At 38.8% G+C, this 23,914-nt stretch overlaps 2 protein-coding genes across 10 annotated transcripts in view; one reads left to right on the forward strand and one right to left on the reverse strand.

Annotated features, from left to right (window-relative positions):
- The first annotated feature begins 513 nt into the window (after nucleotides 1–513).
- On the forward strand, nucleotides 514–6,027 carry DYNLT1 (dynein light chain Tctex-type 1). 3 transcript variants are annotated; one of them, XM_074924540.1, is made up of 5 exons: nucleotides 514–623; nucleotides 3,663–3,704; nucleotides 4,914–5,037; nucleotides 5,245–5,322; nucleotides 5,607–6,027. In XM_074924540.1, exons 1-5 carry the CDS (start codon nucleotides 597–599, stop codon nucleotides 5,675–5,677), a joined length of 342 nt encoding a protein of 113 aa, XP_074780641.1. In that variant the 5' UTR covers nucleotides 514–596; the 3' UTR covers nucleotides 5,678–6,027. The 3 variants fall into 3 exon arrangements, with proteins under 3 accessions (XP_074780641.1, XP_074780652.1, XP_074780660.1); XM_074924551.1 differs by having other exon boundaries at nucleotides 5,717–6,027; XM_074924559.1 differs by lacking the exon at nucleotides 3,663–3,704 and having other exon boundaries at nucleotides 597–623.
- A 4,722-nt stretch (nucleotides 6,028–10,749) lies between these two features.
- Nucleotides 10,750–23,914, reverse strand: part of TMEM181 (transmembrane protein 181) — a 34,671-nt gene continuing 21,506 nt past the window's right edge. For 4 of the 7 annotated variants that reach the window (XM_074896480.1, XM_074896481.1, XM_074896483.1 and 1 more), the window contains exons 7-17: nucleotides 22,147–22,227; nucleotides 21,047–21,146; nucleotides 20,169–20,299; nucleotides 19,449–19,540; nucleotides 18,300–18,357; nucleotides 17,537–17,639; nucleotides 17,388–17,439; nucleotides 16,649–16,731; nucleotides 15,457–15,546; nucleotides 13,772–13,838; nucleotides 10,750–12,846 (exon numbers count right to left, since the gene is read on the reverse strand). In XM_074896480.1, coding sequence (XP_074752581.1) covers nucleotides 12,768–12,846; nucleotides 13,772–13,838; nucleotides 15,457–15,546; nucleotides 16,649–16,731; nucleotides 17,388–17,439; nucleotides 17,537–17,639; nucleotides 18,300–18,357; nucleotides 19,449–19,540; nucleotides 20,169–20,299; nucleotides 21,047–21,146; nucleotides 22,147–22,227 — 936 coding nt within the window. In that variant the 3' untranslated portion in view covers nucleotides 10,750–12,767. Of the gene's footprint in view, nucleotides 12,847–13,530; nucleotides 13,558–13,771; nucleotides 13,839–15,456; nucleotides 15,547–16,648; nucleotides 16,732–17,387; nucleotides 17,440–17,536; nucleotides 17,640–18,299; nucleotides 18,358–19,448; nucleotides 19,541–20,168; nucleotides 20,300–21,046; nucleotides 21,147–22,146; nucleotides 22,228–23,914 lie in introns of all 7 variants that reach the window. The other 3 variants (XM_074896479.1, XM_074896482.1, XM_074896485.1) reach the window with 2 other exon arrangements.

Below are 23,914 nucleotides of genomic sequence, written 5' to 3' on the forward strand. Positions count from 1 at the left end.
ACCCATCTCTCTGCAGGCGAGATGGACGGCAAGCTGTCTGACAAACAGCCTTCTCTCTCTCAGCCCCTGGCTGTGGGGCGTTTGACAAGGTGATGGCGGCGGCGGTCCCAGCACCCCACCGAGCAGCATCTCCCCGGCAGGGTTCCGGGCGGGCCTCCTCCGCGCTGTCGCTACGGAACGGCACCACCTTGGAGGGCGCTGGGCAGGCCGCGCCCCCTAGCGGCGGCTGACGCAGCGACAGCGGCGCTCCCCGTTGCTACGCTCCCGAGACGCGCAGAGCGCACTGCGCAGGCGTAAAGAGAAGGGGCGGGGGCGCGGGGCAGGAGTGCGCATGCGCACTGTCGCCGGGCGGGCGGGGGAGGGCGGGGCTGTACGGGGCCGAGGCAGAGCCGAGCGCCAGGCGCGCAGGCGCAGAGCGCCGGGCGGTGCCGGCGGCGGGGCCCCGCCTCCCGCGGGCACCACTGCGCGAGCGCCGCAGCCCGGCGCGGGCGGGGGCGCGGGGCCAGCGGCGCAGGCGCAGTGCGAGCAGCGGCCGGCGCGTGGGGTGGTGCCGGTGCCGGGGTGTCGGTTGCGGTGTGAGGGGCTCCACCGGGGAGATGGACGACTTCCAGGCGGGGGAGGAGGTAACGGACCGGACCGGACCGGACCGGACCGGGGGGGCGGCAGGAGGGCAGCTTCGCGGCTGCCCCTGGGCTGCCTCTGGGAGGAGGTTGCGGGCTGCGGAGGGTCGAAGGCGGTACCTGTCTGCCCCGGCCCCCACCCCTCGGTCTCCCCTGGGCGAGCGCGGGGCCGTTGGGAGCCCCCCGGCCCCCTGCCGCCCTCTCTCGCCGGGCGTTGGCCGCTGTCTCCGAGCCGCGCGTCCCGGGCAACGGCAAGAAACAGGCCCAGCCTTTGTTTCTGCCGCCCGGCTGCGCCGGGCTGCTGCCCATACCCCCCCACCTCACCCTCGGGCGGGCCGGAGCCGTCCCGGGAGCTCACCGGCCCTTTGGAGGTGTGCGCAGATGCGGTTACTGGCTGAGTCGGTGGGCCAGCCCCTCGTCTGCATTTCGGGTGCTCGCTGGGCGCCTCTTCTCTGGCGTCGACCCATGCCCGCTTCTCTCCCGAAAGCTGCCGCTGCAGATCACTTGGAGAAAATGCTCGCGAGGGGTATCATGGCTTCTGGCTTCACCGGCAGGATGAAGCCGGGTGCTGTGGTAGAAGGTTTACTGGTACCGTTTAGATCGGTGGAAGACTCGAATAAGCTATTTTTGTGGGAAAAGACGAGTTCAGGTTACAGGCACGCTAATGAGACATTATCTCCCGTTAATGAAGATGCAAAGTCGGATAAATCAAGGGTCTTTTTCTTTATCATGCTAAATGACAGCCCAACAAGTGTTGCTCTTGCAGAAAGACAGTTTTTCTGAGCTGTGACAATTTGCTGCATTGTTCTTAAACAGCTGCATTGTCACTTGGTTAGACAATAGCAAAGCAGTGTTAGGAGTGAAGGTGTGTCAGGCTTGTGCTATTATAAAAGCCTTGTCCTCGTTATTGGGCCTGGCCCGTGTTATACAGTTACAGATATTTAAAAAAAAAAAATATAATTAACATACTCGAACATTCTTATAACGTTCCAAAAATGTCTTCAGAATTACTAAAAAATAATACTGGTTTGCAGTTTACATTTGTTGCCTGGAAGCACCCCTTTTAAACAAGGTATCAGAAACATCACATCTACTTTCCTTGAGCCAGAGGGGTAGCGCAAGGAAATCATAAAGCTTCTGAATTTTTTTCGCTTTATTTTTAATACACAAAGTGTTTTTATAATCTTATTAAAAGATGGACTAGTAGTGTTGTATTATTTGACAGCTCAGTTTTGGCACATAAATCACAAAGCTGAATAATCAGAACTTTGTGTTCTGTTTTGTCATGCATCTAAACCCATATACACCCTCATCCCAGAAAGGAAGGAGGTCAACAAGTAACAGCAACTCTAAAACCAAATTCTCAAATCTATGGCTCTTTCCCACTTGTTTCAGTACAAATTACATACCTAAATACCTTTGAGGACTTGGGCTGAATTTAATTCAGTTTGCTTTGGTGAACTGCATTTGCACTCATTCAGAGGCATTTCTGAGCAGAGTTCGAGACTTTGTGCAGAAAAAAACTACATGGTTTATCATCTTACCTGACAGCATGCTTCATGTCTGCCAGCATGTCTGGCATGCAAATTCTTAACCTACACTCTATGGGAAAGAGTATTTCGATAATTGTAGCTCTTATTTGGTTAAATAAACTGGTGCACCTTAAAATGTAAGCACCTGTAAGATTTAATATCATGAAAACAAATGAGGCATATTAAAATTAAATCAAAGTCAAGAAGCTGAAAATAAAAACCAGTTTGCCACAGCACATAAAAGCTTTTAAAAATGTTGAAGTGTGCAAGCAAGTTGGTGCCTCCGAATAGTTCTAGGAGAGGCTTTGCCTGCTTGTCTCCTGGGGCGTGCTGTTGCTTGTGTCACGGAGATCACTCAGCTGCTCATAGCTTTGTGAATGTCACTTGTCATTGAAGCCTGCTAGACTCTTCACCTTCTGACCAAAGGTTTATGACTATAATGTTGAAATTCTCCTGAGCAGGTGTAACTGCGCCCTGCCTGCACACCTGAATTACACTGTAACGTTTTTGTCAGCTGGAGTAGCTGACAGACCTCCCAGTGAAAACTCAGTCAACATATGCTTGGTTAGGTTAATTTTGAAATCCTTATTCGGTCTTCTGAAATTAATTAGCTTGCTGTTATGAGCATTTCTTTTGTCTGATTCCTCTCTCTGGTTTGTGAGGTGAGGCTGTGAGTTACCAGTAGTAAAAACTGGGTCCGTGGCCGTGAGGGATCCTGCCTGTTAGAGCTCCCTGGCCATTTGAACGGCTGGGGGGGTTGTTGGGCTGCCCCTCGCAGTGGTGGTGACTTGGTTTAACCACCTTACGTGGGTGGCAGTGATACTTGAGGGACTAAAACAGGAAAGCAAACCAACCATACAAGTAAACAGGTAGTAGTTTCAAGATTACTAAAATGCTAGGGTCGTCTTTGTCCCGATTCCACATCCTTAATCTCTACTTCCTAGAGCCTGAGAGAAGGCTGAAGGTGGTGGGTAGTCCAGCAAGCTTGATTTCCCGTTTGGTTTCCAAGGGCTAGTTTTCTTCTTATCCCCTGTTGAGATTGTCATGAAGGCTTTTCCTTGAGTTGTGAATTGATGTTTTGTCCGCATCAGTGCCCTGGAGATGTCGGTTTCATTTAACTTTAATCTGTGTCTGCACACTCAGGTTATCTCTGCAAGCCCACTGTGAATTGTAGACATTAATGCTTACTGTAGAATGAGAATATGTGTAGAGAAGTGCTATATATATTGTTTTAAAATACTTTCAATTTAAAATTTGAAAACTTTGACTCACAAGGCCAGCCAGTATTAGTTCATCTGTTACTTTCCATTACTTTGCTAAGAATGTTAACTTGACTGGGTTCAGGGAGCCAGAGGACATATGAGCACATAAAGTAAGACTCCTTATCTTCTGACTTGCAAGAAATCTGACAAGCATAAATTAAGCTTCTAGTGCATGTTCTTAACAAAGTTGGAACTCTATAAGCAGAAGAATGTGTTCACTGATTGTTTACAATTCTACTTTCTTGTAGACTTCCTTTGTTGTTGATGAAGTCAGTGGCATCATTAAAGAGGTAAACAACATTTTCATTTTGGTGGTGTGAAAGTGTGGTAGGCCGTGTGCTGAAAGGTTTTCAGGAAAATCTGATAACTGATATATAAGAGATTTCTAAATAGGTTGCTATCAAAGTATAGATAATTGTTGATTTAACCAATGTATATACTTCAAGTGGAAATGATACCTAGCTTTAATTGTGGTATGTATTACAAATCCGAGAGATAATTAAAATAATTTCATATGCTCCTCTCTGGTTGCAGTGTATCCCTATTCGAATTTCTAGGGTGATGTTTTATGTTAAACCCTATAGAGATAGATTTTATGTTTTGGTAACATACAGATGGGTTTTTTTATGGACTGTCTGCATATGCATATCACTGTGTTCTTTTGTGATGCTTTTTCTCCAAAAGGAGTTCTTGTTTGTTTGAAATGATTGAGCTATTACTGTTGCTAAGAAACATGAATTTCCTGTCAAGAAAATTTCCAAAGGAATTTTTTTTTTTAATCCAGAATTCCTTTCGAGGAACACACTAGTGCAATCTTTTTCTTGTTGCAAAACAACTGCTTTGGTCAGACTCTGTAAATTGAATACACATGCTTTAATACATGCTCATATCTCTTCTGAATCTGAAATAATGTTGTGGTTATTTTTTGAACAATTTATGGGAGAAAAAAATGTATCAGTGAAAAACATGCGGCTTTAATGTGCTTTTATTTGTATCTTAAAGGGGAAACAGCCCTCATAAGTAAAATGAATTATTTGGCTGAAAGCTTCTGCTCTATTAGTAACCAGCAACTATGGGTCTTTTGTTCTGATTTGGGGTTTTGTTTCCCAAAAACGATTCTGCTGAAAAATGTGAAGTTAATTTCCATAGAAGAATATGTGTGAATAAGCCATTGTTGTCTCTTCAGGACTGTTTAAATGCAAGACCCTTTTCATAACTCTGGCTTGGGGACATTGGGATAGGAATTACAAATAATCAAAATATCACAAAGAGAAGATGGAACCTATAATAATTTCCCCTATGCCTGACTCAAACTCTGACCTGCAGGGTTTTTTTTAATAATTGAAATCACTTCCACCAATTGGTATGGACAAGCAGTATTTAGGATTTTTTTTCTGTAGGTGTGGGGTGTCTTCTTTAGTGTTCCATGTTGGCATGGCTTAATGGGTGCCTGTAGACTGGTAACGGTGCAGCTTCCTTCATGTGTTTGTCGCCAATAGGCCATAGAAAGTGCTATAGGTGGCAATGCCTACCAGCACAGCAAAGTGAACCAGTGGACAACAAGTGTGGTGGAACAAACGCTGAGCCAACTCACAAAGCTGGGGAAGCCTTTCAAGTATATTGGTGAGCTCAACTTTCTCTTTTCTATTAAAGTTGGTACAGTCAAGTGCACTGATGGGTAGGGGGTGGGGGAAGACCTTGGCAAAAGCCATGTCTGTAAACTACTTGTAAGCATATGTGTGTATGTGTGTACTGTGCTAAGCAAAAATGTAGCTAAATGGTAATTAATGTTAGTGATAAATTAATAAAAGCTTCTCTACTGACTAACAGTGACCTGTGTGATTATGCAAAAGAATGGTGCTGGGCTACATACAGCAAGCTCTTGCTTCTGGGACAACTCCAGCGATGGTAAGGAACACAGCTGTTAGATTTTCCAGCTTGCAACTTTAATGCTAAGACTAGGCAGTATACTTTTTTCTTCCAGGTGCTAAAGTTTTATAGTGATAGCATGCAGTATGGTATTTTTTCCATTTGGCTCTGATGCTATCTCTGCTATATATGAAATGCTTAGCTGTTGTGAAAGCTTCATTCTTAAGATTCTTCATGTAAACAGTTACAAACATGCATATAAGGGCATGCATTTAATCACTGTAATTTTTCTCTGTCTCTGAAACCCTTTTTTGTAATTGTAGGAACCTGCACTGTGAGATGGGAGAATAAGACTATGTACTGTATTGTCAGTGCCTTTGGACTTGCAATATAATTGCCTTGAAATCATTCATCCTTCTCTTTTCTCCTCCAGCACTTGATTCCATCTCTACTCAAACTGTGAATACACTGAACAACTTCTGGTTTTAATGTACTTTTTAAGTCACTTTTTTTCTCAAACTTAGAAATGTGAAAACATGCTGTTACATGGTTTATGTTTGTACTTAGTATTGTACCAGTGTTGCCATACTGTCTTAACACTTCAAGAACTTCTCTTCAAGGTGCTAATACTGAAATCTGCTGCAGTGTAAACACTTTCTCTAGATTTCTTTTTTAAGACCAATATAAATGAGACACTTTCACACTTTGTACTCTTGGTTAGCATTAAATTATTTGAATTCATAACCATTGGTGTGACTCATTTAAACATCTCTTTTTGTTGTTAAAAAAAGAAGTTCCAATCCTTTTAATTCTCTTCAAGGTAGCTGAATACAAAGCACTTTTATAATTTTGCCAGAGTTGCTACAAAATGAGATGATTATCGGAAAGTAACTTGGCTGCATTTTTGGGATCTGTTTATTCTGATTGTGTGGTATTCAGAGCTTGGAATGATAACAGAAATAACTGTCTTTATTGAACAAAGATAAGTTTTTCACATTATGGAAGTGCTCAGCAAGCTCTACATGAGCAGTCAATCATTCACTACTGTGGCCAATTATATGTGTTTAGTAGGTCTTGAACTTACTTGCTACCTTCTACACTGATTCTGCTGATAGTGTGAGGAGTTTGATGGTGAAACATGATCCTTTCTGAAAGGGGGAAAAAAACTGCCTCAAGGCAACACGACTAAATGAAGCGAGTAAGTCTCCTGCCTTTAGTTGCAGAAGAGTAACAAGTAAAACAAGTTTTCAGCGTAGGTTTGGATAAGGTTCTCTTTGTCAGCTAATTAAAGAAATTGAAGCATGCTTATGCATTTTAGACTACCTCTGTGAACTGCTGCTTCTGTAAGCAGTAGCTCACCGCTAGTGAAGTTGAAAGAATTACTTACAAAGTAGCTATGGGAGAGCACTCCCGGGCTAGAGGCAGTCTGAGTGACCTGCATTTGCTTATGTTTAAGAAGCCCTGTCAAATATTTTCAGAATCTGGCTCTCAGCTAAAACTGTCTAGGATTAGGTGACTGCTGATACAGCAGTATGTTTCCACTGTTTGGAAAGACTTAATATTGAAAAATCGAATGACAGTAGAGGATTTGTTTTTCACATTGCTGGGTGCACAGGGTGCTCTTTGTGACAACTCAGTATATCCCAACAGACTTGAAAACCCTGTGCTAGGTAAGGCTACAACCCTCTTCCTTTCTATCCATTTCTGCTGTCAGTAGGGCACAAAAGTTGTCTTTATTAGCAGGTTTGGGCTCAGTACATTTGAGACTTAATACAGCTGTAAGGCTCATATGTTTTTGCTAGCATACCAGTTTCAGAACATCTCTGTAAACACTTCTCCATGACGAGCCACTTCTTTATTCTAGCATATGACCTAGGGAGTGCCTCAGGGCTAGGTGTATATACACCTTACACTGAGGAGTATGTACCTTACCTTTCTGTAGCGGAGTTTTAGTTTGAGTTTGACTAGAAACAATGCTGAGTATTTGATACAACATCTGTAAGAAGAAAATAGTAAAACAAGATAGAATGAATAAAGTGCCTGGAATAGTCATCAGGGTGAGATGAGCAATATCTTAATTGCTAAGGAAATTTTTGATCTGGATGGTTGGATATTTTATGTCCTTTCCATCAGCATGCCAGAATGGTGCTGGTAGTGTACTACTTACTCAGCTATTCATTTACTTTTAAAAGAAATAGTTTTCATGCACTTTGAGTCAATGTTTACTTCTGTAAATACTCAGCTTCTTGGTCAAGCCATTCACACATTCCTTTGCCTTTGTTCATAATAGCAAATTTGTTGGTGTTTTTTTGCTGTTTGTTGGTTTGTGTGTGCTGAACTGCAGAAGAAAAATTTGAGACACTTGTCAGTGTAAAAACTATATGGGAGAAAAAACCTGTTTTAATGCAACAGGGTTATGCTGTAGAAAGGTAGATACATTTTTTAGATCATTTTACATGTGAACAATAACCAATGTTTCTGATGTTTTGGGACTACAGAAAGGGGTTGTGGGGTTTTGGGTATTGGTCCCCCTTCTCCCCCAAATTAAAATGGGAATTTTCTGTAAAATGCTATCGCCATTGTATGTTACAGTCATGATGTGCAGTTACTGATTTTTAAATTGCTCATCTCAGTGCCAAAGTAAAGCATTAGGGTGATGAGCTTGCAGAGTCCTAGCTCTAGGTAATTAATTAGCACAAACTGGGGACTGGCTATTCAGGAAGGTAATTATAGAGTCAGTCCCTGTTTCCTGGCTCTGGCTTACTGCCATGGCTCTTCCTATGGCTACAGCTGTAGAAGTCAGGGGCTTGTCAGCCCTGATCTGGAGGGGAGGAGGAGGAAAGGGGAAGGTCATCATTTACTGTAGCTGCCGCAAATGAGTATGAGCTGTCTTCCACCATTAACTATTTTAACTAACTAAAGGAAATGGCTTCAGAATTAACTGCTGCTGGTAAATGAGCACTACTGTCTCTGATATTAAAGCAAGAGTAAGTTGTACACCCATTTGTGCAGAGATGTTTACAGCTGTTTCATTCAGCATGCAATGAGATTTCAGTCTCTGCTCGAGTTTATATACTGAATGGCATCGCCCCCCACAGAGGGTGACACGCTGAGCACTTCAGAGTCTTACCGGCTATAAACAGACTCTAGGAAGATACAGAGCTGTAAAGAGGAGATGAATGACATCAGCATCTTCACCATCTCTAAACTTTTATTCCTGGCCAGTGGGTTGGAGGTGGGGCAGCCCCTCCTGGCTGTGCTGAGAGGATGCATCATTTCTGGGTAAGTAGGAGAACTTCCAACGCTGCTGGCAGAGCATCTGACAGCAGCTCAGGTGAAGCAGGCATGTTCAGCAGAAAGGGAGCTGGCACTGACATTCACCAGGGGAAGTTTTACTGCCAGGGTAACCACAGCAGGTTTTGCAAAGCCACACTTAAGCTGTTTGAGAATGCCAGTTTCCCTTTGTAAACTGGCTAGTTTAGTTCTTAGGAAAATTAGCAACCTCCTTCTACGTTTTAGCCCAGGCAGGGTAATAAAAAAACCCCAAACCAACCAACCAATCCAACCTAAAATAAATCCCTGGTTAACTGGTGCTGACACAGCCTCCTGGATCTCAGCCTTAGGCAATTAACCAAGTTTAAATATGCGTAAGAAAAATACATGTAAACTGAAAATAGGATACAATTAGTCATTCACTAGAAGGAAAATAAAACCAAGATACAATATAAAGATATAAAACTTTATTATGAACATATTTAACAATGATTATGCACATGATATCTTCCAAGAAACTCAATACCCAATTTTTGCTTGAAGTAAAATATTAGGTTTTCCTTCATATTCCATATTAGCATGAAGTTCCCCAACATAAATGTATAATTTGCTGTCATTAACACAACTTCTAGATACATAGAATATTTAACACATCCTCATGCACACTTTCTCAAAGCAGCATTTAATTACAGCTTCTCATTAAACAGAGCATTTATCTTACACATTTTTATACCATTTTGGTACACAATTTTTCCATATTTTCATTTTACATATTTACAAACTTCTAAAAAAAGTTTTACAGTAATGCAAAGGTTATTACTGGCATAAGCAGAAGGAAATGGGGGGAAACTTAGGTGGCTATGGATACAAAGTTGTCTTTTGGCTCAGACAACAGATCAAAGCCTTTCCTAGCAGGAACCATCCTCCCATTTTCACCAGTATTAGTGCCACGGGTCTGTTGTACTAGCTGCTCCTTACTGGTGTTAAGCCTCATGTTTCCTCTTCCTTACTAGTCCTAGGAAAGTTTCCAAACAATTCCAACACCAACTGTATTTTTAAAGCAAACACTGCAGAAAATGGTTGCCATGAATGGCTCAGACTCAATGGTTACTGAGTTCTTAAAAGTCCCTCTTGCTCATTGCATACATGGAAGTTTTGTAGTTAACACACAGCATCTCCTTCAAAGCAGGAACACTACATGCTGTAGGGCTCTTTTGTATACTTTTCTCATTTCCTATAGTTCCACTAGTGATGGAAATAATTACTTTTAACAGTAATGAAAGGAAAGCCAGGCTAGTTTCTTACCCAGATATCTTCTGTTTCACCCTTAGGTTACAATAGTTTACTCAGAGGTGAATTTATGCCACCTGCTCCCAAGCTGTTTACAATCCATTTGTAATATTCCCCAAATACCGCCTCTGCTTTCCAACTGTGGAAATAAGAGTGAAATTGAGATTTCTTACTAGCAAAACTATTTCCTTATCTGCTTCACTGCTTTTGCTTTTTTACTGTATATTGAATTTGATGTGACAGTGCTTCAACCAAGCTTACCATTATACTCTAGCACTTTGGAAATACAAAGGCAAACATTGTTTAATATAATCTCTCAAAATTAACAAGGAAACTATTTTCTCATTATTTTTGTAGTGACTGACTTTAACTACACATTTCCCATTCTCAACTTTCCTATTTCCGCTTTGAATGCAGTGATGTAGAAAAGTTAATGCAAACAAAACAGCAAGTGAAATGGGCTGAGAACAGCTTAGAAAAAAATTATCTCAAAGTTAGATTAAAAATATTTTCTTTCGTTAATGAAATGTCCAAGCATGACTCTCTATTTCAGGTTTAACTGTAACAACCAGTGCAGACTGTGATAAGAAACATCAGTGTACTTTGCACGTTGGTCAAATCAGAACAATTTAGAACAGAATTAAACAATATCAAAACCAAAAAGATCCGACTATATAAGGATCATATAAATACCAATTTTTGAAACCCAAATTTGTGTACCCACTGTTACTGCCATGGAAGTCAAAAGGATTTGGGGTGTACAAAGGATGCCTAGTTGGCTCCCAAGTCTGTCTCTGCAAATTCAAACAGCTGTAAGCCTCAAGAGTATCATCTGGGGAACAGTAAAAATGAGGAACGGGCTCTCCACTTTTAGGATACAAAGATCATTTCGCATACTTGTTAAAAAAAAAAAGTCTAAAAGGAAGTGCTGAAGGTACAGCTTACTACAATTCAATGGAAAAAACCCCACACCACTAACTTGAAGTATTTCTGTAATGTTTTCCTATATTTTCTAAACTGACACCAATTAATTAAGAAATTAAAGGGACAAAACTTCCCTTGCTCCCCAGAAGTTTCCTTGCTTTAGCCATACAACAGTGCTTTGGCTTCTAACAAATAAATGATCCCTGGTACAGAAAGTTTTAAATGTTGGATACCCTCAAAGAATTTCACAGCTCTACATAATTTTAGAAAACTTCCCCTCTCTCATACACATAGTATCTTACCACACTTTTCTTTAGCAGAGCATTCATTTAATCTGAACTGTTCCATGATAGGAAGGATGCAACCACATGAAGCAGTTCCTTTGATCCTCTCTAAGCAAACTGCTATCCTGTGAAGACTCCCCTGCACGATCCTGAACAGCTACCAGGCAGTTATTGCAATGGGAATGGCCTAAAATAGTTGTTGCATCAAAGCAGAGCAAATCCACTTTTTCCCCAATATGATTCAGCAAGTCTAGTAGGACTTAATTGCACTCTTCTGCTTGAATGACTTCAATGATGAGCACGATTCCCTAGTGTCAGCCAGCACCATTTTCTGTCAAATACATTAACAGTATTTCTACAGCAGCAGGACAGAGAGATTTTACAAATCACAGTTACAAATCCATGAAAAAAAAAAAATAAAAATACTTTCAGACAGGTCAAGTACCTGAAAAGAAAAGTAGTTAGAAACAAACAGCATCCACTTTAAAATAAAGAACTGAACAATGGTGTAGGAGAAAACCACTTTTTAGAGAAGCAGCAGCATTGTACTAGTAATATTAATTCACATGTAACTTTCTTCCAGCACAAGCTGGAATACAGATAATCACAAATGTGCTAGTAAAAGTTCTGATCAGTAGAGGTGGTGACTGTGGTATGACAAAAGTTGAACTATGCACAGAACATGCTCAAAAGCTCTCATGCACGTTCAATACGTGAGCACCCATGGTTGTTCCTAGGATGCAGATTATTAATACAAATTAAGGAAAAATTCTGATGTAGAAAAAGCCTCTAAAAATGAAATGTTTGGAAATCTGAAATTGTAATTATCTGTGAAACTTTTGTAGTGTATTCTCTGTAAGTCTTAACAATCTCCTCCAGCATACAAAAAACACTTCTGAGGCTTCCTTCTGAGATTTGTTGCTGCATAAATATTTCCATTTGAAAAGGATGTTTAAAAAACCAAAACAAACACTTACGTTGTGGCAGTAAAGCATGTTATAAAACATGTATTATACAAATAATTTTGCACCACTGAGGCTCTTTTGGCTCACTAGAACGTGACTACTTGCACGTATCCTGCACTTACAAATCTGGTAAACTCATTTAAATTAATTTTAAAAATGGTCTTGCATCTATATCGCTTCTTCGAAGGAGGAATGGAAAGCTTGTGTTTTCTTGCATGAAAAAAAAGAAAAAAACCCCAACCAACCTCTAAAACACTTCATTCCCTGCCTCCAGCTCAAAAGACTAAGGTAGAAAATTGAAGGGGAAATGAGACATTTCGTACAGCACTGGACAATATACAAAAGAGCTAACACAAATGCGACAGATGAATGACAGTATGCTCTACATAATCCTCAAAAAAAACCCCAACCCAAAAAAACAAACAGCAAGGAAGCAAATTTAAAATCAGCACATAATCAGTGACACTTCTAAATGGAAATAGACTTAAAGATTTTAGTCCACAGACAATCCTGCTATCAGGCATTTTATAAGACATGTAAAAATTTTGGTTTCTTAAGTTTTCACCACAACCTTTTCAAGCATTCTTTTTTTGAGTTTTAACTTCGTAAACAGAAATAGAAGCAGGTTGTCCTTCCTGGGAGTCAGTGGTCCGATGACAGCAGACTGTAAGGAAGCCAAGGAAGTTTTCCATCTAGGAAAACTCAAAATTGGTTTAATTCCAGCTGAACAAGTTTGTCTACATCAAAATCAATCACTGTCCGATTCCTCTTTATACTTGGCTCTAATAGCTTGGCCGTTCTGAAGTGGCATTTCCTCATAGTCACTCCTGTGAAACAGATACTTGTTAACACTTCGGAACATGGCGTTAAGATAGGAAGTCCAAAATAAACAGGAAAGTTCTAAACTACACTGAGGTATCAAACTGTTATTTGGGTAAGAAGCTGGTATCTGTTTTCCTCCTTGTGGGGAATATAAACAATATATATGACTTCTCTCCAAAGGATGATGCATAATAAGTTATTCCAGTAACTACAAGCCACTTTTCACAAGGATTCATACGGAAGCAAGCTGGTACTACCACTACTTATCCAACTAACAAAGGCAAGCTATCTCAGACAATGCGTGTAGCTAGGCCAGCACAAATCTGGTCAGGTTACTGCAGTATTAATCCCATCCTCACTGTTCCAGACACTGAAGTGTGAAGTGGTGAAAACAAGAGTAGATAATGAATTTTCAGTGTCTAGCACAGAAACATCTTATCAGGGTATGTTTTAAACACTGCTGTAATTCTCATGTCTAGGAAGTTTTGCTAGATTTAATTATTCTTATTTCAGTAAGTGATGGACACTTAAGAAGAGCCATTCTTCCCTGAAGCATTTACATATGAGCCACCTCTTTGCTAACTCTACTTGACTCCTGAAATCCTTCCTAGTTTAAAAGGAAGTCCTTTCCTTTCACAGCTCTTGCTGCTTTCACTCCATGACCTACCAGCATCCTAATACTTTCTTACCTGTCTGTATCAGTGTCATGGCAATCCCTTTTAGAAACCAAAAAAAAAGGAAAAACAAAATAACATGTATTCTCATTGCATTTCCATTTCAGCATAAGGCTATGTTTCTGTTCTTTAGGCAGAATACTTTCACTAAGAACTTACAAATAATTTATTTAATGAATACAGAAAAAAAAACCAAACCCAAACATTACAAAAGACACACCAAAAGTAACTCTCCATAGCTATTTTATAATCTTACCCATAAATCACATCATCATCTGAATCATTCAGCATAGAAAAAGCAGGATTGTCTTTCAACTGTGATTCTGGAAAACACAAATAAGGGTTAATTTAGCACATTAAATACAGAAATGAGGCTGGACTTCTAACTCAACACTGTAGCAGACTCGACAACTTCCAAGGCAGTCACGAAACTATATCCAAACAGGAAATCTCTCTAAATTCTTCACCCTTCAGCCACAACATCATGTTATTCTTAAGAGTTAAAGAGATAAAATAACTAGATACCTCATTTTAAGACAGATATTCTCCTTGTTGTCTAAGTGGATTTCCTCCCTTCTGCAGTTTCCTATGTCATATTATTGCAACTTGCACTAAGAGTAATTAAGTCAGACCTCATTATTCTTAATCATTATTCAAATGTTCATATGTATTTAAAAAGCACAGCCTTCTTTAACTTCTTGGTTATTTCTAAGACACAAATATAGTAGACCAAAGTTGTAATCTCTTGTATGCAGTTATTTTTCATCCTTGAAACGGGTGAAGGAAGGACTTGTACCTTTATGGAGAGATGAAAGGAAACACATACTTTTCATGGGCTATTTATGACAATTCCCTCTACCTTGTTTTAAGGCCTTCATTTCTTGCATGATCTGTGCTGCTTAGCTGCAGTTCATAATTATACACAAGTAAAATTCAGTCCAGCAATTTGCCATAAACATATTTTTCCTGGCAGCTTTTTACTTTCTGCCTTCTATAATCTAATATTTCTTGCAACTCAACAGCAAGTTTTTAACTTTATCCTCACCCAGCCATTTCTCATCTTTCTTAATGGCAAAAGAGCGTTTTTCTGTAACGGTTCCATCCCTCTCAACTCTAATTAGTTTAGAGACGGGACCAGCTCCACTGTTTAGAGCCTTCCCCCCGTGTACCTCTCAGCATGCAAGATGTGTCTGAACAGGGTGCTAGATAATCTCATGTAGGCTCCCTTTTCCCTCAAGGGTTGGACCAGATGATCTTTCCAGGTCCCTTCCAACCTGAGCTGTCCTGCAGTTCTGTATTTTAAACTGAATGCTTAAAGCAGAGAATGCACTCAGTACAAATATTGATTTTACAGATCTTTATCTGTTAAGAGAGAGAGCTAACACTTTATAATCATCATGTGAGTCAGATTACATCCTCTACGTAAGAATGCAAAACCAGAAGTGCCACTGATTCGGTCCTTTACGTGGCCCCTGTGCCACCCTCTCCCCATAGCAAGTTCCCCAAAATCCCTCTCACATTAGAGATCAGCTGCACTCCTACTTTTTCAACAGCATGGTACCTATTCCAGAGTCCAGTTTGCCAGCATGCCAATATATTAACCTTTGTTAGAACAAAGTACAAATGAAGTGTTCTTGCTTCTTAAGGATTGTCTGTGAGTCAGTGCAAAAGTTAGTGCATTATCTGCAAACATCATATTGACTTATCAGCTGGATCTAAGTTCATAAGAATTTGAGTCCAGCTAATGAGTTGTATACATTTTATGTGTTCCTTCATATTTCCAATACTAATTTGCTCAGGAACAGTGCAGCTTCTGCTTACGTTAACTCAAAGCGAATTGAAACAGCAACAAAAAAAACAAGATATACGGATGTTACACAATTATCGTCTAATGTGCCAGCTCTTGTCATCTAAGTTTGCCAGACAATTGCTTACACTTACCATATAGTGCATTCTTTGAGGGGGAATACACAAAGGCTAAAGTGTAGAGATAAAAGTTCAATAAACCATAAAATGATAAGAATTCCGCTGGTATTAAGTGTCAAGGATATTTCTCAGTACAGCTCCATACATATTAACTTTGGAAACAAGACCCAAACCACAGATAAGCTGTTTCAATGGAAAGAATGTTTACCTTCCTAAAGTTTGAGAGCATGAATGAATAAGCAAAACTGCATGTTTTAAATTCAGTGACACGTACTCAAGCTGTTTCAAGGTAAAGCTCCACTGAAGACAAAGCTTTAACATAAGTAACACTTGCTGAAATAAGGTCTACTCTTGAGTGGTGGAGCGCATGGTAAATTGCATAATTCTGCCTTCAATGCTAAAAGAAAGCTGAGTAAGGGGAGTGTTCAGGTGGGGTTGTTTTGTTTATTTTTGAAAAAGGTCTTGCTTGGCACAGCAACTATGAAGGAAGGAGAAAGGACTATCTGGAGATAGAACTCTGAAGATGGCTTCTTCCCATCATTTTGGGAAAACACTAAAGGCTTTACATGCTGTTTTCTACTAACTCCCACCTATCTAGCTTATCAGTAATCAGAGCAATTGCAGTCACACAGGCACTTTCAGAAAGTCAAATGAACTAGGATCTCATGGTTCAGGTCCAGAAATACAGTTTGCAATCCTGTTGCCAACAGACATCAGAAATAGTCTCTCTCAAGTCACATAATTCTCTGCTATGACCTCTTCCACATCTAGACTTGGGCCAATACACAAATGCATTTTCAGTGACTTCTAAACTATTAATTTATCAAATATTTTGGTATGCCCCATGCCAACTGACAGGTAAACAGTAAACTGAATTCATGCAACAAATACAGCCAAATTTGTCACAAAAACTTGTTACAATGACTTGAACGCATGCATATCTAGGCCTTCATTCCTTTTGAAAAGTACCAAATGCAGTTGTGATTTATGTGATGTAAACAAATTATTACTGAAACTGTCTCGGCTCATTATGTTTACAAAGAGCTACTACAAAATGCTGACATAAAATCTCAATCAAAATAGACTGAACTTCAAAATCCCACCTAGAAGTCAAAGGTCTCAGTCCTTAGGTACATAATTTTTAAGTGCCTTCTGCATAAAAACAGATTAACATTCCTACTTGAGCAGTATCACAACGCAAGGATATAATTCTGATAATGAGTCGACAGCTCAGCAACAAAGTTGTCCTGGAGAACTTGTGCTCCAAAGCGTAGGTAGAGTATAACAATGCTGTGGAAAAAAATTAAAGCATATTGGTGTCTTGAGTCTTTAAGCCACAAAACTGAAATGATAGCTTGAGAAAAGAGCACATGAGAAAATAATTATGTTAACATGCTGACCATTTATTTTAAGACGTATCTGATTTCATCGTTCTAAATTAAGAATGATTCTTTTGTGATTAAAAGTCAGCAATCAACTGAATAAAGCAGAAAAAAACCCCCAACCATGGTATACTTCACTCAGATTTCATCCACTACAGACAATTCAAGACTCAAAGTAATCTGAAATAACTGCTTGAAGTGAAGAAGACAGATATTAATAATAATAATCTAAGAAACTAGTTCAAAACTTCTGTTTTGACTAAGTAAGGCTTACAAGCTCCAAAAGAGGTGAACGGTGCACTGCAGACCACTCAGCAGTACAGAAAACATCTCTGCTAAGTGAACCTCTAAATCTTTGTGTATTGCTGTGGTAACAGAAATAATATAAAGTTAGCTCTAAAAGCTTCAAGAAGGGTTAAAAAAATAAGAAATGCTTGCCATTACAATCATATCAAAAGGCATTCCTCAGTTTGACAATTTTATTATCAACAAAATGTATTCAAAGCCCTGAGAAAAAGGTTGTAAAAGTTACAGTACTGACAAATGTACTTTGAAAGGCCTTACCTAATGACAAGCACTACAAAGGTTAATGCAGTCAAGAACTTTAACCTGAGATCTGGAAAAGACAGAGAAAAGTTGTTATTAGCAAATTTACACCTACATCTAGGAGAAGCAAGCATGTCTGGGGAATAATCAAAAGAAATATTCCTTACCAACATAAGGCATGTTACGAAGTTCTGAGCATGCCCTCACTATCAGGAACAAAAGGTAGAGAATGTATGTGGTTGCCACCACAAGGAAGAAGATTTTCATTCCCTAAAAGAAGAGTGTTAGTTTTTATTATTTAACAAGATGTGGTCTATTCCTTCTTCTGTCAATATAAATAATTATTTCCCAAAGCACAACATAAAGCGGTCCATTTATTCAGGGAAAGTAGGCTCATGAAAGGAAGTACAAACCAACAATGGCTGTATATCAAGGTAGGGTTTTCAGGAATGTAAAGAAAGGATGTTTAATAGAAGTCATAATTTTGTTCACAGTGAGCTGAATCTCAATGATTTTCTAAAAACACAGCTCCTAAGGACAATACAAGGACCCATACAAATCAGATCTTCCTTTACAAGAAAGTCTGAAATTAACTAGGACAGAGGATCTTGGCAGGAGTAAAGATGTACAAAGCTGACTTAATAAGATGCTTAAAAAATTTTCTTTTAATCCGAACAGTCATGAGTCCATATGTAAACCTGTGGTGTTGAGTTTCCAGATTTGCAAGACAATTTTCTCATTGGGATGGAGCTCAGTACGGCCTGTGTATGATTTAAAGCAAAATTAAAAGCACCCTAGTAGAATAAGACCATCTGACCAGCATTTGCTATTGTCTAAATTGTGTTAGAGATCTTAATAGAAAAACCCCACTTCCTTGTATTGCCTAACTCCACCTGACAATTTAATAGCAAGAAAACATTTCTGACTTACCTGGAAATTACCTGTGTCAACCCTGTATTGATATGTGGGATCATGTACTTCATTAACACTAGAAAAGATTCAAAAGGAAAAAGTGGTACTTAGATTGTTACAAAAGACAAGGTCAAAAAGCCGTACTGATCAAGAAACACATTAACAAAGAAAAGATTTAAAGTTACTACACAGAGTTTACAACTAAAGGTTTTGGCTATATAAACTGGGGTAATGCCATTGACTCCAGTGGAGTCATGACAACGTACAGTACACAACATCCTCCTTCACCCCAAACCCAATTTTGAAGGAATAGGAGGATTTCAGTTGTCAGCATGTCTAACCTCCCCACTTATTTTTTAGAAAATATATAATCATCTAAATTCCTACAAGCTTTCAGGATTTAGTGTTTAAATTTTACCCTTGGTGATAAGAATTATACTTAAGAAGTAACTGTGATATAAGTAAGCCCTTGCCTCATAGCCATTCTTCTTATAAAGCACTAGCATGAGCATTTCCTGCAACTGCACTGCTTTCAACAATGTACAACGGCATGGAGAAGCCCAGAAGGTATCTTCCTTCTGAGAAGGAAAACAAGAGGCAAACGCTTGAGACTAAAACAGTTTAGAAACCACAAATGTACCAAACTGAGAAAGTTTTCTGTGTGGGGAATAGTGACACCTTCATGTTAACACGACAAGTTGGAAAAAAAAGAAACACTAAACCAAGCAAAAGAAAGAACTGAGTTTTGAGAAGAGAGAGCATAACTTGACTAAGCAGCATCAATACCGATTGTGCAGGTTTACTAGTTGAGAAACTTGGGTCAAGCTGTGTAATAGTTAACTGCAGAGAAACTGTTGCTTCAAATACTAAAAGATAATTGGGACTTAGCGCTAGAGGGAGTATTGTAAGGAGCCATAACATACTGACAAAATAGTAATTTCTAGATCTCACTCTGATTTATAAAATTACATACTACTAGATCATCCATGGGGAATTCTGTTTTCAAATCAGTCACAATTTGCAAAACAGAAAGATGTAAGAATTTGATCTCCATTCCTATATAAGAATCAGAGCATTAAGAAACAGTTTCCACTAATTATAAACCATCTTCTCATTCTTTGAACACTCTCAGCTCATTACTTTAGCACTAAATATTAAATTACTTACGTTTGCCATATTCCCAGTGTAACAGAGGCCAACCACAGTAGTCCAACAATAAAGAATTTGGGCAGATAGAAAGTTAAGCACTTCCTTTCCCCCTGTTGAGAAAACAATAGTAGGGTGAAGGAGTGAACCCACATTTGAGATTTCATTCATTCTTGACAGAATAAAACAACTATCATCTTTGTTTCATTCAACATGAACTAGATTAAGAGACTTGCCTTCCATATTTTCAACCTGCACAGGTGATTACAGAAGACATAAAATTGCATCATCATTTGTGTTAATAAGATGCCATAGATTTGGAGTATCCTATTTATAAGGTCCCACATATTTCTGATATTGCAAATACAGAAATATGCTCCAGAATTCAAATTTATCTTATGCAGTATTTTAAAGTGGTTTAAAAAACAATCAACCACCATATACAACAGGAAGACCCTTCAAGCAAGAACAAAGCATAATTGCATCACAGATCTGAAGAGTGGCTTACAATAGTTCAGAGTGGACTGTCCTGTCTATCTCATATAGGCACAGTGGCATCAAAACAAGCTACTTCACCACAAATCATTTTAACCCCAAAGCTTCATGTGTCACACTGTACTTCAGGAATAAAATAAACGTCTCTTTTTAAAAAAATTTGGTTTCATTTTTGTCACCTTTTGAGAGAATTGAAAAAATAAGTACTGCTTTCTCAGTAAGGAGTAGATAATGTTGCAGCCTTACCTGTACTCTTATACCATGATAGACGCAAAGCCAGAACAACAACAATGCACACAGAAACAGTGACTGGAATAGATCATCCAGCATTCCAGGAAACCAGCTGTTCACCAGAAAAGAAAGGGGGAAAAATGGATCTGTAACAGAATAAGAAAAAAAAAGTTAAACAGAGGGGAAAAGCACGGTCTTTCCCATTATGAAAAGTAAAGCAGAATGTATATTCAGAGGAATAGAAAACCCAAGATTTTTCAAATTACACCAGTAAATGAAGTTTGTTGTATTTTACAAAGAAAATGGTGCCTCTAGCAGCAATCCTCTGTGTTGTATAAATCATCTGAAATGGTTGCCAACATTTCTAGAAGATTTCAGGTTTTATTAGACTTTCTACTAAACCACTGTTCTTGGTGATGACCTAAAAAATTGTCATAGAATAACTGAAAAGCAAATATTTTTTTGGTACTGCTAGAGTGTGCTAGAACGATGTGGTTTACCAGACTAAAAGTAGTGTCCACTTGTAACTAAAGTGGGAGTATCTGAAAAATGCAGAAGTAAGACTTAGCAGGCAAACACAGGAATTACATTTACATGTCGCTCTATGAAAGATTCAGTATGGTTGCAGCCACCTATTCCAGTCAGAGCTTTAAACAAATAGAGCTGCAATTCACATGACTGAAAAGAATGAAATCCACTTACTTACTATGCCCTGGAACTTGATACACTTAAAAAGAGTTGGGTTTTTTTTTAATTTGTTTTCTGAAACCTTATAAAGAGCTGCTTGTAAGTTCAAGGCCAAATTCCGCTTTGACTTCTCTATCTCTCTCTCATGCTTTTTGTTTGTTTGTTTGAAGAAAGGAGCTTTTCTAAAAATTCCAGGATGTAAATACCATTGTAAAGTAGCAGGAGGGGAAGGAGAATAGACATCCATTTCTGTTCAATACCCCAGTCTCTCATGGAGAATTTCCGCAGGGAATGTGCAAACAGACACTATAAAACAACAACAACAACAATTTGTAAGGAAGGAATACAGCCTTAATGGTTTCATCAGAGTAAAGAGATAACACAGCACATTGCAAAGGCTATTTCACGAGGTCTTTGCTACTGAGAACACTGTAACAGGAACCACATCTAGCTTCTACTTCTGCTTCAAGTTTGCTGCCTTACCCCAATGCAAATTACTTCCTCTCTCAACCAAACAGGGAAGAAAACCAGCAAGTAACATGCAAATCAACAACACATGAAAAAACGTTGCCTAATTACTGGTCACACATTACCAACAACTTCCACTTAAACTCACTTTAAAAAAAACCCAGATTCTATATCACATTCACAGTTACCTGCTGAGTGACATCACCTATGTGAGAAAAATGCTGTGCAAGTGTTCAGTGCTTTAGTGTCCTTACTCTGAGAATTCTGCATTTTAGATTTTATGTTGGGTTTTTTTTTCCAAATACCTTCTTTCCAGGGACCAAACCAGGTGAGAGGGGAGACATAATCTAAATCATTGCATAATTTAGGTTGTGAGGGACCTCTGGAGGTCATCTGTCACATCCTTATGCTCAGGGCAGTGACAACTTTAAAGTTAGATGAAAGTCATATTCAGCTGAGTTTTGCTCATTTTCAGAGACAGAGAGCCCACACTCTGGGTATCCTATTTCAATGTCTGAGCCTACGTGCACTGCAAAAATATTTTTTCTAGCATCTAATCACAATTTCCTTTGCTTAAACAAAATTCTTTCTATTCAATTAAAAATCAGAGTTGAGAAAAACAAGTTTTACCATTTATCCTATTTTCTTAATGTCCCTTCAATACTACTTGCAAAAACATAAAAGCAGCAACTGCATAAGTATTTTAGAAACAATTTTTAAACCCATTCAGTGATATCTCAGCTCTGCTGCCTGGGGTTAAGTTACTAAATGGTACTACAGAGCAGTGTTATCAGCTGTGTACACAATATACTCCAGGAAAACAGAAACAAAATCTTACCGTGACCATAAAAGTAAGAACTACAAAGACAAATCGGAACCATATTTCCACTTGTGAAAAAGTTGGGTTGTAGGTCTTCCACTACAAGAAAACAGAAGAAAAATAGCCCAACAAACAATGTTTTGACAGGGTACAGATGACATCAATAATTAACACTTTCTGAAGATACTCAAAAGTTCTCTGGCTTTTTAAAATTTAAAGGTATAACCAAATTCCACCATGTCACCATGGAAAGACAAAGATAAATTCACAGCTATAAGACTATCTGATGAAAAGATAACCAAAGCAGCCCTTGCTTCTCTCTTTTATCCTTCCACCTTGTAACATACTCAGTGAAGTGTCATTGCTATGTTAAAGCAATTCTCAGGACAAAAAGGGTATCTTTCATTAATTTCAATTGCACTTTCTTTCAAAGTTTGTATGCCAGTAATGGAGTAAATCCAGTATGTTCTTCTTTATTACCAAGGTCAGATGTATAAATTGATTATAAAGAGGTTGATAAGGTACAGGCATACTTCCTGTAATGGTTTTGTTTTCTTAAAGCTTATTCTCTTATTTCAGAAGCGGGAAAAAGAAAATCATGTAAGGGAAGAATAAAAGGGCTAACCAGAAATAAAGAACATTTTTCACAGCTTAAGAAGGAAAAGCTCCTTTTCCTCTAATTATAACATGCCAGTTTGCAGAAACTCTGCTCTGTTGACAATTTCTCTCCTACCTGGCATGCTTCTCTTTTGAAGCCACTTTTGAAATGTATGCTCTGCCCATCTGAACAAGAAGCTTTACATTTCAATGTATAAAGTCTGTCAATCTCTGTCTTATATTTTTAAACTGTAAACGCACAATGAAAATTATATGTAAAGAATCCCATTATACAAAAGGCAATCTGTGATTTTAACTGAGATCACCATAAACCACTGTAATAATGAAATAAATTGACAATTTTAGTTGCTGTGGGAAAGCAGGGCTTTAGGTTCGGGATTTTTTGTGTTTGTGCACAAGTCTGCCTTAAAGGCAGCCTGCAAAGCAAGATAATAAATTGTACAACTATAAATGCTCCAACACTTTGTCATGTTTGAAATCTGGAACTGAGCAAAGGGTTTGAGAGTTTGGGGTTTTTTTCCCCTTAAAGCTCATTTTTGACCATATGCTTTATGCACTAGAAGATTAAAAATATTAATATTCAGGAAGTTAATTTAGTATATAAAAAACACTTCTGCTTTACAGTAAGATTTTTGCTTGCTACCTGCTCTGATATACCGAAAGTTGCATACAGGTAGAATATACCATAGTAACCTGTATTATAAATTTGGCTTAGTTCCATTTTTTTCCAATGCAAAAATGTTTCTAAATTTCTTTCTGGAGCCAATCAGCACACACAGATGATGTAACTGTTTTATAAGCAATATTTAGCACTACAAACAGAGCTAGTCATTTCACTAGGAATTATTTTAGTGAATTATTTTATTAGCCTGCTTATTTTAGCTGAATAAACATTTTTTCCCTTCCTTATAAGCACAGTCAAAAAAATTCTTCATTTTTCTTGGAGATTGTTAAATCTTTCTAGCCCACGCATTTGTAAAGTCTGGAAAAATCTTGCTAATTCAGATACACCTACTGGAAAGGCTGAAAAAGATACCATGCTTTAGAGAGGCAACATCTCTATAAGCAAAGGCAGAAAACTGGATGTTCTAGTCTAGTTTGCCTACTGTTAAAAATATCTCCCAGGAATTAGACTAAATTTATCTGTTCCAGAAAACAGCATTAGCAG

This window comes from Athene noctua, chromosome 1, assembly GCF_965140245.1.
Source record: "Athene noctua chromosome 1, bAthNoc1.hap1.1, whole genome shotgun sequence".
NCBI classification, from domain to species: domain Eukaryota; kingdom Metazoa; phylum Chordata; class Aves; order Strigiformes; family Strigidae; genus Athene; species Athene noctua.